Source organism: Ambystoma mexicanum, chromosome 2q (assembly GCF_040938575.1).
Source record: "Ambystoma mexicanum isolate Mex_15411 chromosome 2q, UKY_AmexF1_1, whole genome shotgun sequence".
NCBI lineage: Eukaryota > Metazoa > Chordata > Amphibia > Caudata > Ambystomatidae > Ambystoma > Ambystoma mexicanum.
In genome coordinates, this window is record NC_090924.1 from 718,001,923 (window position 1) to 718,016,359 (window position 14,437).

Sequence of the window (14,437 nt, forward strand, 5' to 3'; positions counted from 1 at the left end):
GGGGCACACCAAACAAGAACGCCGTAGTTGCAGCGATCGCTCTGGTCAAGTGGGCTCTCGGACAGCCAGGCAACGGTCGGTTTACCAACCAGTGACAATGGGTGATGCAGCCGGAAGGCCACCTGGAAATGGAAGCCTTGGAGAGGTCCTTCCCATGGTTCACAGGGCCAAAGTTCACAAAATGTTGTGACGTCTTCCGCAAACTCTTTGTGCAGTCCACATAGAACTTCAGCGTTCTAGCCACATCCAGCGAGTGTAAAGTCCTCTCAGCCGGCGACAAAGGCGTCGGGAAGAATACAGGTAACACCAAGGGCTCGTTAAGATGAAAGCCCAACAGCACCTTGGGAATGAAGTAGGGGTGCATCTGCAACACCACTCTAGTCTAGTGGAAAGTCAAATAAAGTGGTTTACAAGAGAGGGCCTGGATCTCTCCCACACGTCGTGCAGAGGTGATGGCCACAAGAAAAGCTGTTTTCCACGACAAAAACTTTGGTGGCCCCGAATGCATAGGCTCGAACGGGAGACTCATGAGCCTAGTAAGCAACACATTAAGCTCCCACACCAGGCCGAAGCCTTCACCAGCGGGAACGAGCAAAATAGTCCTTTGACAAACTCCTTGACCAAACAATGCAACCATAAGGATGATCGTCCAGGAGATCTGGTGTAGCGGGAAATAGCTACCAAATGAACCTTGATGGAAGCATGGGCCAGTCGTGCCTTGGCCAACGACAACAAATACGTAAGCACCTGTGGAGCAGGGACTCGTAGAGGGTCGATCTTCTGGGTACGGCACCAAACGGCGAACCTCTTCCACTTGTGCCTGTAGCATTTGAGAGTAGGTGAAGCTCTGGCCTTGGCGAGCACCTCCTTACAATCCGCTGGGAGATCGTAGCCCCCAAACTCTAGTGCTGCAGGAGCCATGCCTTCAGGTTCAGCGATCCTCGGTCCTGGTGCAGAACCGTGCCTCCGGAAGCTTGACTGGAAGGGACGCTGACATGTCCAGAAGGTCCGGGTACCATATCTGTCTCAGCCACGCCGGTGCGCCGTGGATCATCTGGCATCGGGACCGTCTGAGTTGATTGACTAGTCGAAGAAACAACGGCAACAGAGGCAACGCACACAGAACAGGCCGTCCCAGGGGAAAGAGAATGCGTCCCCCATGCTCCCCTGCTGGGGAACCTCTGGCAGTTGGTGTTCGTCGCCGTCACTAACAGATCGATTTGGGGATTGCCCCATCTGCGGAACAGGTGATCCACTTGGTCCTGCTGAAGTTCCCACTCCTCGAAAGAGCGTAATCTCCCTGCTGAGAGAGTCAGCAATGGTTTTCTTCACTCCCGCTAGATGAAACGGGATGAGGAACATCCCCTGGGCTACGACCCAGTGCCAAAGGTCCTGCGCCTCTTTGGAGAGCGCTGGGGATCTGGTTCCCCCCGTTTTCGGATGTAGAACATGGTGGTGGTGTTGTCTGTGAAGACCCATACCACTTTGCCCTTGAGAGAGGGAAGGAAGGACTTAAGGGCCCAAAACACTGCCCGCAGCTCCAACACGATGTGCAATGGCTTCTCCTCCGGTAGCCACAGGCCTCTTGCATAAAGACTTCCGGAGTGCGCTCCCTATTCTTCCAGGGAGGCGTCTGTCGTGACTGTCTCCTGTTGAGGTGGGGTCTGGAAATCTGCACCTGCGGACAGATGTGCGTGCACTCCCCACCACTGTATCGCTCGACGGAAACTCTTGCCAAGTGTGATCTTGTCCTCAAAGCTCCCTGCCACTTGTATCCAACGGGTGTCAAGGAACTCCTGCATGGACGCATCCGTAGCCTGCACAGCCGAATGAGGTATATGCTTGACAACATCATGCCGAGTAGGTACTTGATTGACCTCACCCTTGCAACCTTCAGGGCCGACAGCCGTTGGACCTTGCCCAAGATGGCCGCGATCCTCTCCTCCGGTGGAGACGCCAGGCACGACACTGTGTTCAGTCAGGCTGCCAGAAACAGTGCGTCCTGCGATGGAGTCAAGCAGGACTTTGCAAAGTTTAATCGAGAACCCCAGGTCCGTCAGGAGTTGGACTGTCTTTATCGTGTGGTCGATGGCGATGTCCTTTGAGTTCGCCCGGATGAGCCAGTCGTCCAGGTACAGGTACACGTGGATCCCTGGTATATGCAGCGGCGCCGCCACCGAGGCCAGGCACTTAATTAACACTTGTGGTGTCGACTTCAACCCGAAGGGAAGAGCCTTGAACTAGTAATGTTGTCCTTGAACGACGAAGCATAGGTAATTGCGGTGCCCCTTGTGTATGAGGATGTGAAAATAGGCATCTTTCAAGTCCAGCGATGATAGAAAATCCCCCTCTTCCAGCTGTCCTAGCACATGCTGTAGAGTCACCATCCAAAACTTCTGGGACTTGATGTACTTGCTCAGACGGTGGAGGTCCAGAATGGGTCTCCAACCGCCGGTCTTCTTTCCGACGAGGAAATAACGAGAGTACACTCTGGAGCCCCAGTGCCTCTTTGGGACAAGCTCGATCGCCGCCTTTCTTAACATGGCCCGTACCTCCAGCAGCAGCTGAGGGACATGGTTTTCCTGACGGGCCACTGGCGATATCCGTAGACACTTCAGTTGGAACTCTAGGGTATCTACCTGGGCGAGAGCGTCCAGAACTCAACGGTCGGTGGAGATGGTCTTCGACATGCTGACTAAGTTTGCCAGCCGGCCTCCCACCGGGGTACCCGGGTGGAGGCCCCTACGGTTCAATCGTGTTTCGACGTCGAAGCAACGCCTTGAGGGCCTTAGCGACGACGTCCACCACCAGACTTGGCACGTCCCCTGTAGGTTAACTGGGCCTAAAGGACGGCCGTCGTTGAAGCGTGCCTAAGGCACGAGCTGTCTGTGTCCTGGAGCGACTCGTCCACAGTCTTTCCAAACAAATTGTACCCATCGAAGGGCATGTTTAACACCCTCGACTGAACATCCTGGTGGAAATTAGTGGCCCTTAGGCAGCCTCGCCGACGAAGTCAAACACTGTTGCCCATTTGGCGGAATCCCATATCAGCAATGTCCGTGGCCACTGTAAAGGTGTGGTCCAAAGCCACCTTGCTTTCCTGAATAATCTCCAATGCTTCAGCCCTCTTGTCGTTGAAAGCCCAGGAGGAGGGCCATCTTGAACAAAAGTTCCCTGTCGTAATTGCAAGGGCGTTTGCTGCCTTAATGGTTGTCGCCGCCGACGTGATCACTCTTTGCCCCATGGCATCCAACTTCTTCCCCTCACTGTCCAGGGGAAGGAGGCCACTGACTAGGATGAGCCCGAAGACTTCTTCTCGGCCGCCGCGAAACCACAGAGTCTGGAGACGGATGGGTCCATAAGCACTTGGGCACAGAGTCCAGCAGTCTGCATTTCTTCTCGTAGCAATCTCTCTTCGCCGAGCCATCAAAGGGTTCTTCATAAGGGACAACCCCTCATCCCAAATGTCATCCAGTAACGGGATGGACAGCACAGTCTTCCCCTTCGCCTTCCAGTGCTGGTAAAGGAAACCCTCTTCTCCTGCGGAACGAGCGGGAACAGCTCTGAGGCCCTGGAGATCATGGCATGGTACGAGCCAATCTCGTCGGGCGGTGACGATCTGGCCAGCGGAGATGAGAGATCCCCCAGGCCACCATCGTCGTCCATGACAGTGCCAGTCCTCCCTGTGTCCGGTTCTGTGTCATCCCCTTGAGGGGTGAAAAGGCGGAGGTGGTGAACTCTCCTCTTCTTGGATGGTGGTTCCTCCGATTGCCTCAGCGCCACCAGCGCAAGGGGCATCCTTGTCCGGATTTCCGAGCACAGGGTATGCAGAGCCATCAGAATGTCCACCGAGCTATCCCAAGGAGGCTGCTGGGGTGGAGAAGGGGACTGGGGCATTTGCGGCTTAGGCTGGACCGCTCCGTCGTCGCAGCTCTATTGCTCCTCAGTCTCCCCTTCGTCTTCATTGTCACCTTCGCCGTCGCCCTCATCGGGATCCCTCCCGTAGGGCCTGCTTCAACGCATCTCCCCTCCTGGAGGACCGAGAGGCTGGTGAGCCCTTCCTTCGAGGAAATGTCCATGCCCTGGAGGACTACCGTGCCCCCCCCTCTCTGCGACCAAGTGAGACTCTTTCGGTGAACTGATGGGCATCACCTTCTCCGGAGTCTTTTCGATGGGTTGGAAGGAGGACTCCCTCCTAGCAGGCAGGGATACGCTCACCTTCAGGGTCGTGCCCTGCAAATCCACCCGGCAGCCTTCGTGAGGGATGCCACTACTACGTCCATGGAAGTGTGGGCCTTTGTCCGATGCACCTGGGCCTTCGCGGTCCTGGCCGAGTCTGTGGCCTTCCCCTTAGGTAGAGGGTCAGGGCCCCACTCCCCATTGGCCTTCTCCGTCGGGCTGGGTCTTCTCCAAAAGCTTACCCGGATGGTCCGACTTTCTCTTCTTTGAAGAACTTGAGCGTTGGCTTGTGGTCGAAAAGTGCTTGAGACGCTGAACTCGCCCTGGCCGCAGAGGAGCCCATCGCAACGGCGCTCTCGGAGGCAGTGGACTTGCAGTGCTTAGCCTTATGTTGGGCCCCCGCGGGAGGGGCGTTCTCAAAGGTCTTAGAAGACCAGTCAGCTTTCTCCTTCTGGGGAGGGGAAGCGTGCTGCCGGGACTCACCCAGAGCAGAGGCCTTGGTCTGCAGCCACTTGTTGAGGCGCTAGCGTCGGTCGGCCCATGGTGCATGTGCCGAAGCCACAACCTTTCAGCGTTTTATTGATCATGTACTCTGAATTGATCATCGGCTAATAGAAAGACGTGAAGAACGAAGGTGGTCAGAATGCTCCAGAAACCGCACTGTACCACCATCCGTCTCCACACCCAACGGGGGCAGGGGGAGAGCGGGATCTGTTCAAGAGCCCATGAGGTTCGGGACAGCGTGGGGTACTCTTATAGAAGCAGATCGAGGTGAATAGCCAACTGCCTTTTACTGTATTGTGGGTCATTTTCTGGGGAATTATCCAGTGCGCACCTCCAGGCAGGGCAGAAAACTGAATGCTCGGTTGCCCAACAGGAAGGTGACCAACTCGTTTGCCTTGGAAATCCATATGAGATGGGGCACCCCTACCCAACAAAAACCCCTTACCACCATGGCCTCAAGTACATGGATCTGGGTTTCCGCCAACACCACAGAAACTCTGCATGACCTAAAGATCATGTTTCCTTCATACATGTTATTGATGGTACACCCTTGGCTTCTGGCTCTGTTAACCAAAACATTGCAATGGTACTATCCTCTCCCCAATACATTGAGACGTTAGCCCTCAATGTCATTGTAACTCGTTCAACTGGTCATACTCTAATTACCATGACTAGTCGTACATAACCCCATGATTAGTTGGAAGACTTATCAATTTTTGGTTCCGATAAGTGTACCTAGTTGTGCTGCCAAGAAACCACTGAGAACACTGTAGCAGCACAAGAGAAAGAAACGGACACCACAAGTCTGCAGATCAACACATGCCAGATCCTTCCCACGGTATATCTCGATTAGCGGCACATGTTTTCTGAACCTGAGAATATACCCTTGCCCCTGCATTGGGCATTAAGCGCCCCCTGACCGGGGTGACATGGGAGGGGACCTGGATCCGTAGGTCATTTCTGACCAGAGGTTATAGCTCCCCTGGAGTTGCCTTTCCTGCGCCACTGACCCCTAGGTGGATAGTTGGCGGGGGTGCTAGATGCTTGCCCCGAGTTCCAGGTGTTTCCCATATTGTACATGTTTTGTGCGGAACGGGATTGGCATAGAAAGGCCCGGCGGGAACAGCTTCACCTCTGGGGGGGGAGGGTTTTTGTGGGACTGCTTTACCAAAGAAATTAGACTCCGCGATAGGTTTATTAATAATAGCTGCTTGGGTCTCCGGCTTGAAGCCTGAGTTTCGAAGCCAAGCGTGCCGTTTGAGCAGGGTGCCCTGAGCTAGGAATCTTCCTGCCGTTTTTGCAGTATCCATGGTGTTTAGTACATTTTGGTTGACCTGCCTGCCCTCGGCCACGACGGCAAGTAATCTGTTTGTGGATTCAGGCACCTCCTGGAGACCTTCTTGTATATGGTTCCACTGTGCATCGGCATAACTGGCAAGCAACGTAGTGTTTGCTATGCGCGTGGTAAAAGCAGCTGCCGTGGTAATTCGCTTACCCAAGGCATTCAATCTTTTTGACTCCTTATCGGGGAGGTGCCTATCCCGTAGCAAGGGGAACTCCCGCCCGTTTCCGGGTGGTGGTAACCACTAGGCAGTCGGGGGTGGCGTGGCCTTTAATATATGTAGGGTCATTAGGCGATGGCCAAAATAAATTCTCCACTCTTGGATTTACTGCCCTAGTCTGGGCTGGTGTGACCAGGGAAGGAGCCAATCTCCTTTTAATGGAGTTCAGGAGAGGTATTGCTTGGCTGGAGGGGGGGGGGGGTTTCTTTAAGAATATCCTCTACAAAATCTTGTTCAGGTAGGGCCTCCTGGGTGGCGATTTTAAAATAATCTGCCGCCTTTCTTAAGATGGCATTGAATGCCATCTGATCGTCCACTGGGGAAGCGTGGCGGGCCGGAGTGGAGGGAGGGGAAACCAAACATAGGACATCTGTGTCCTGGTCGTGAGTAGGGAGTGCCCATGCTTCCATCTCAACATGGTGAGTGTCCTCCCAGCCTTCTGTGGGATCCGCCTGGTCATCCACGGCATAGTCTTGTAGGAAGGTAGTCTCCTCTTCCTCATCATAAATGCCTTGATACATGTCCATCTGCATCTCATCTTCTGGGTGGATAGAAGTGAACTGTTCTTAAGAAGGTCCAAAATGTCTAGGAAATTTAGAAACGGGCACAAAGGGAGGGTCCTCCCGAGGTATCTTGGCGTAGGCTGCTCTAAATGTGAGACAAACTTTTCCAAACGGTCCATGCACCCTTCAAATTTTTCTTTTGTCCATTTAGATGAACCAGAATGGTCAAAGGGTGGAAAATTTTAATTTTCCTCCCTATGGCACTGAAATTTGTTTCCCCACAGAGCTAGCCAAAGGCTCCCAACTCTCCTCCTAATCTTCTTGAGCCTCAGGGAGTTGTGGCCTGTCTTTCGACGTGTCCTCGGCCCTCTCCTTGTGCTTCGTTGCGTCTTTAGGCTTCAGCCTCACTGCCAAAGCAATCCTAGCAATGCTTTCGGCGATTTTTGGTGAAGTGGGGCGTGCCGTATGACTAGGAGGCCTAGCGGTAGATTTTCCCCCTACCGGGCCCTTAGAGGGTGTCGGCGCGTCAGACGAGCACGCTTCGACGACCGAATGGGTTTGGAAGGAGCGCCCGTATTTTTTTGAAGGCCCAGTCGCAAGATGCTGCTGCAGATGCAGGGAAGGCTGTTGATCCAGAAGATCAGAGGATTTCGTCGAACCTTTCGGCGGACCTGTCAGCGCTTTCGCCCATTTCGACGGTACCGTAGAAACAGACGCAGGGGTTGTGTGTTTAGTGTGTTTCTCATCTTGTACGCCTTTGACCCCGGATGTTTTCCCCATAGCGTGACTTGCGTCAGGCCTAGCAGGGTCGGGGACGGACGTGGCAGACCTAGAGGTGTCAGTCGTGAGGTCGATGGCATCCGACACGAATGCCTGGTCATCACTAGTGCCCCCGTCACTTTCTGCGGGTGCAGCAGTGGGGGAACAAGATCCAGGCCGTGATATGCCGTAGGACTGCCCACCGCTTAACGCGGCGCTCCTTAAGCGTTTTAGGTCAAAGAAGTCTACAGGCTGCACACTGCGCTTCGTCGTGGTCAAGGGGTAGACAATTATTGTACTTATCGTGCTCGTCTTTCCAAGGGTATCTGGCCCTGCAAGAGGCAAAACCTAAATGGTGTCCTTTCCATAGCGAAGGGTAATAAAGGCGATGACCAGACCTAGAGGGCAAAGAGGGGGAAAGAGGAGAGACATAGTTGAAAGGATATGGCCACCCAGACCCCACTCTCCCCACTTTGTAGGCTGGCCAGGGGGCCCGGCCTCGTGGATGGCTCTGCCGCCGGAATTTAGGCTCGTGGTTTGCCTCCTAAGGCAAAATCAGACTACCAGCTGGGCTATGGGTTAGCTCTCCATATAAACCTCTTGACTGGCCCACTTCTACCTGCAGGGAGCATGCCTTTGTTATCTGAACATAAAATGGTTCTAACAGCAGCACCCTTCCAAAACATTACTAACAGCTGCAACTAGTGAGTAAAGACAAGGAGACTACCATGGCGAGGTGTTAAAAAAAATACAAGTTACAATTGGGGTACGATGGCCAGGGAGCTCACTGAGTCACAGTTTAGGGCTTTATACCAAACCTTACTGCTGGGTGTTGTGGAGCCACTACTGGCTCCAAGGCACAAAAGGTTTGAATCCTAGTCTCTAGCATGGAGGGCATTACTCTTTATGATCAATGATCTAGTAAAATGAGGTTTGGCTCACTGCTTGATCAGCAGATAGTGCCCCAGGGTTACAAATAACAAATGCATAATGGAGAACTTAATAATGTCTTATGTGGTGCTTTCATGTTTCTGTTACGTTTTCAAATGATCAACTTTAATCAGACAAGGAAGCAGGGGTTTACAGTATCATGATTAAAAGATCAAATTAACAAAAGCAGTCAAAGCATCAGGAAGCACACAATCGAAACATTTTAAAGTAGCCTTTGAAGGGAAATGAACATTAGCCATACCAGCCAGATTGGCAGGAATATGTGTGTTGATTCATAACAGAGCAAAGCTAAAGAGTTTGGATTCTATTTCCCCCTTCAACTCTTGTTCCATTGTTGCTGCTCACCTGTGCATACATGTTGCTGACTTGGCTTTCACACAAAAGGTGTGTACATCTGCTGGTAAGAGTGGGGTCCACAGTACCACCGTGTGCTTGAATTATCTGGGGAGGCAATGAAAACCACCTTAATCATGATTCACAATCACTTTACCTACACCCACACTTCTACATCTACAAAATCCAACACACCCTTGGTGTCACGGCCTTCTATAGTACAAGAATGAAGTCTTAAAGCCTTTTTTTAAAAAAAAAAATAGAAACTGGTTACTTACCTGTAACTATTATTTTGCAGCTTCTTATTGGTCCGATACACAAGTGTGTTAATGTGCCATCGAGTGGTTTCACCTGGACTTGCATGCAGTATCTTAAAAAAAATAATACATTGTGGCAATGAACTATGTGAATCTCTAGAAGAATATTAGGACGATGAACAAACCCACAATTCCCTACAGCTCAGCTGCCTCTTTCTCATTACACTGCTTCAAGAAAAAGGATTGCCATAAAACGTTTTGTATTTTTTTTATTTTTAAACACCAACCATATTCATTTTCATTATTATGCCTATTGAAGCTCACTGGGAGCTTGGATATATCAAACTTTGGGGGCATTGCCGTACTGAGATGAAAAGGTGAGTTCTTTGTGCTCTGAGCTTTCCCCTCTGTAATAGGCCAAACATATCCTGCATGTATTAATCAAGCCTCGAATTTTCACAGATCCTGACTTCTCAAGCCCCCTCCATTTGTTTATGCTGAATAAGCTCTTGATGAGGCCCCTCCCACCCATGCTTTGGAGGCCGGTGGAGAGGGTGGCCACCCTGGCACATTGTACCAGTAGCTTCCAAGATGTCTGCCACCAGAGCACAGAGTACTGTTGTGAGGGCACTTTGCTACGGCTAGTGCCACAATATTTGAACCGCATGGAGGACTGAGTGTGGAGTTGACCTGAAAGAGACCAATCTTATCATAGAGTTCTAGCACATTCACGCCACCTAGGGCCATTTCAGGGGTCTTGATCCGCAGCCATAAACTACTGGCCCTTCTGATAACTCCAGAAATGGATCAAGGACAGATAAGGCCAATGTATTGGATTCGGGTTGAGAATCCTTGGCGCTCATGACCAAATAATTCACCCAACATTTGATAGGAAAGATTTTCTTTTTGCTGCTTTCCTTCCATAGACATGTATGGAACCTTGCAACATTTTACTGCTGTTTTGAACCAGTCCTTTTCTTAAGTTAAGTACAGCATGTATGCTTCACTTACTTGGCTAATCTCATCTGTTTTGGTTGCATAGATTAGTACTCCGTTGTGAAATTCCTTGTCCATTTTACACGGCAAAGATCACCTTACAGTGAAGTGTTGTAGGGATAATTTGTCCCCCTTTAACTTTGTCTTTTGCAACTTTATGGTTACTAACATAAGTGACCAAGACAGGCTGGTGGCAGCAGATAATCGTCTACTGTCTTTGTATATTCACACATGCACTTTACCACATAATGCCTTTTACAGTACAATATACTCAATAATGGCTGTGCCATGAGATTTTGCACTGACCTTTGGCCATCTTGTCTTTTGGCCGTACTACTGGCCCCGGCTGTGGATTTTCCATATACGGTAAGACTTTCCCAGAGCAAAGCAGTGGTATGTGTTTGTGGCTTGATGTGGGGGATGGGGCGGTCTGTTCCCAATCAACATCTGGGCCAAAGTGGGTCTGTGACTGGTTAAATGCTGTGGCCGAAGGTGGTCCATGATTGGACAGTGCCTGCCAGTTTGAATGGTGTAGATCCTTAGCATTGGTTGGCTTGGTGGGACGTCAGCTCAAATCCAGTATAAAATGAGGACTTTTGCAGACATTTATCAGATTGTCATTGGAGCCAAGAAGACCCGTAATTTGTTGGCGCAACACCATCCAACTTTGTCTTAATCGACCATGCCGGCAAAACCTAGCTGCTTTGCACATCTCCAGATGGTCTTCATTGGTACTTCAACTACTGCACTGGTGGGAACAACCAGTTCAGACACCTGCTTTATGATCCTGCGCTTGGAAGTCTTTTAAAGTGTCCCAGACCACCCTTTATGATGACCAGCATCCCTGTGGGCTACTATCTGTCGACATCCCGAGATCAGACGTGGGACACTGCAAACCCAGGACTTGTGAATTAATGGCCATCACTCTGTAGTTGCAGCGACCTTGAGGACAAGCTTCTTTTTCCGCCACAATGGCCGACTGCTATTTTAGAGATCCTCAAAGGCAGTCAACAATGTGGTCGTCCCCATCTTCATCGGGCCAGTGTCGTCCAGCTGGCCAGTAAAACGAACAGTCTCACAGAGCACAGAACCGTCCACTAAGTGCATTTAGAATCTGAAATCTGCCTCCTTGGGCAGGGTCTGCCTGTGTAATTGGTTGCAGGAAAAGTCTGTAAAATTAGGTCGGTAGGCAACACTGTGATCCAGTTTTTGTTTTTAATTCCTTCTTACAGAAGTTGTTCAGCCGAAAACATGGAATATTGCAAGCAAGAGAATCTATGAATATTTCAATGTTGGTGTTTTGAAAGATTACAATTTTGGGTAAACACATTACAAACTTACCAATGTAACACATTTGTTTGCAGGATAGCAGAGGGAGATGAACTCCCAAAGAGAGTGGACATTTCACAACAGAAGATGCGTCTTTAAAATGTATAGCACCTTACCCTCTTCCAGGTTGCCAGTAGTTGTTTATCAGACATTTGTTCTGGATAATCAGCGATTGCGAAGACACAGCCCAACAAGAAGTACTCTTCTGGTACTAAAATAAAACCAGCAAGCATGCAAGAACATTAAATATACACATGCTTTATGCACAATTTGTTTACTAAACAGATGTATTCTGCTGCTCCCTAGCAATCTAGTTTTGGCACAAGACATTGTACCTGTTTTGCAGAAGGAATTCATACTTTCATTTCATCCTAGTCCATCACGGATATATTAATCAAATACACAAACACTGAATACACTATATTACAGTGAGACTTTTTTTTTCTCGAACTTTATCGAATTCTAAACAAATGGGAAAGCACTGTTTGTTTACCTTTAACCTTTTCTAAACAAAATATTTTAGAACCAGCAAGCATAGCTTCCGCTTACTTGCATTAGAACTGGAAAAGGGAAAACAAGCAGGCACATTGACTGCCATAACAATGAAAATAGAGCCCTGCCAGTTTAAGGCAGGTGTCATACCTTTGAGTTCTATGATACCTTGCAGTGTCAGTTACACCTACATTAATTTTTACTGAATTAGTAAAAGAATCCCCTTCACTAGTTCTCTAGAATTCCTTCCCTTTGTCATCTCTCAGTAGGGTGGGTGGTTTATGAATGCAATGAAGATATCCAAGATGGAGGCCAATGATAACAAATAAATTCGTTGCGAGATCATTAATTTTCATAAATATTGGAGAATAACAAGCCCATCTCCAAACAAAGGAGCATGAGTGTGGACAAAAAAGTTAATGAAATTTGAAAAAAATGACAATTAACCAAAGAGGTTTCTCACGGATTGCAGACAAGGCAATGATGAGCATAGCATGGAATGATCTCTATGTAGCAGCCTTGCAAACTTGACATACATCAACCTTCATGAGATGAGCAGTCTTGGCCATTGTTCAAATAGATTGAACCATAGGTCTATCCAGAAGGAGTTGGTTAGTCTTCCGTTAACAAGGTGACGTGCAAAGTACTCCATCTAGCTATGGACTGCTTAGCAAACAAGGAACCTGTATTTATATTACAATAGCTCCTAAACTGTTGGCAAGACTTCCAATATCCTTTCTACTGTCTAAATAGTAACACAGGGAGCTCTTTACATCTTAATTGTCAAGGGACCTCTCAGCATTTGAAGTGTTAGCAATGAACAATGACCATTTAGTGTGATTCATGGAAATCGGAAACCATTTTGGGAAGGAAAGAAAGCCTGTTGCACGAATGGCCTCATTTATTATTGCAAAAAAATCAAAACGTTTCTGATGCAAAGAGCTTGAATCACACTGACCATCTGGGCAATGTTATGGTCAGTTTCCAGATAGATATTCAGAACCAGTTCTGTGGTAGTGTTCTGAGAAGTCATCCTAGTTGATGAACACAGTGCTCGACACATAGGTCTAGCCAAACTATTAAGGTTGTGTGGACTGAGCAGTAACACAGACTTCAGGAGCTATGGGAGTGGTGTATTAGTAGTTAATGAAACAGTGCACTAACTCAAGCAACATAGTAGTAGGAAAAAATATTTAAATCAGGCCTTTAAATCTCTAAGTATGTAATGTAAAATGCAAGTATTTCTAAATCCCCCTACAACCACATGTATACAAAGTTGGTGATTTCAAAGTAAGATCCCCCAGACTTTACACATAAAATATCAAGGTAATTGAAACAAGTAAAACTGTAGGCAGTAAAATCCCAGAGTGGGGGTTACTCTGTAGGACATGGAGGATTCCTTGGACAGAACTCCACCATTAACGACCAGAGAGAGTTGGGGAGTAGACTCCATGCCCAAACAATGCCTATGATGGGAGGGGGGTATGCAAGCTCCTGTCCTGCACTAAGATCATTTTGAGGGAACACCTCCAGGATCCTCCGAATGCTGTAGCCACTTCTGTCGCTCGTCTGGTTGCAGGGCATAGAGGGGCTGCGGGTGCTGTGCCTGGTTCAGCTTCAGCATTAGGTCAGGCTTGACAGCGGTTGCCTTCTCTCGCGAGACAGTACCAGTTCTTCAAGCAGGATGGCAGAGACACTCCAGGACAACATACATGGCCCCACAAAAACATGAGACCATCAAGACACGAAAGGTTAGCAGCAGCAAAGTACACCCCAATCGTGGGGCGTCAGGCAAGAGATGAAGCCAGGAAGAAGACAAAGAAAAAGACACCTCTTCATGAAGGAGTGAAATCGGTGCAAGAGGACTGGTCTTAGGCCACAAATTGATATCCTGCAGAGTCCCAGAATACTACCTAGGACAGCGACAGATTCAAAGGAGATGCCTTGGTCAAACCTGGTCCACACACAGGAAGCTCTGGGACAGTTCTGAAGGCTTATAGGTGGCAGTGTTCTCGCACAGGGATCTGGACTGGTTGGTCCTGACTGCCCAAAGGTCGAAACACGGACAGCAGCCTTCCAGATAGAGGCAGAGCTTCACCAGTGCTTTGCTGGAGGTAATGCGGGTTGTCTTCAGCAGCAGTCTTCGGGTCTTCAGCACGCTGTTCCTCTTGTTCATGGTTGTTAGCTAAGAATTGATGGAGTCACACTGTGTGAGGCTACACCACACCTATCTGCTTGGTATTAGGTAACCCACCTTTTGGTATAGGTCTGTACTACACAAGTTGGTAGTGTGACCAAGCAACCAGGCCTATCTCAAGAGGGGTAAATGTGAGCTGTACAAGTGAAATCCGTAAAAACAAGTAAGCAAGTAACACTTACACTCAAGGTTTCAGTTATAAATAGTTATTTAATTAACATACATTTTTAAATAAGCATTCTTTTAAAAGGCAATTCATGTAACAATGTAAATATACATTTAAATTACTTTTCAGAATCAGAACAAGTTAGTGGATAATCTTTGGATTTGATTCTTGCACAATTCTTGCACCCTAAGGTGACTTCAAGGTTTAGG

General features: G+C 48.9%; 1 protein-coding gene across 1 annotated transcript in view; it reads right to left on the bottom strand.

The window, feature by feature from the left end:
- PAXIP1 (PAX interacting protein 1) overlaps nt 1-14,437 on the bottom strand; it is a 584,896-nt gene that overhangs the window by 343,396 nt on the left and 227,063 nt on the right. Inside the window, exons 8-9 of the mRNA XM_069647937.1 lie at nt 11,490-11,584; nt 8,804-8,899 (exon numbers count right to left, since the gene is read on the bottom strand). Coding sequence (XP_069504038.1) covers nt 8,804-8,899; nt 11,490-11,584 — 191 coding nt within the window. The remainder of the gene's footprint in view (nt 1-8,803; nt 8,900-11,489; nt 11,585-14,437) is intronic.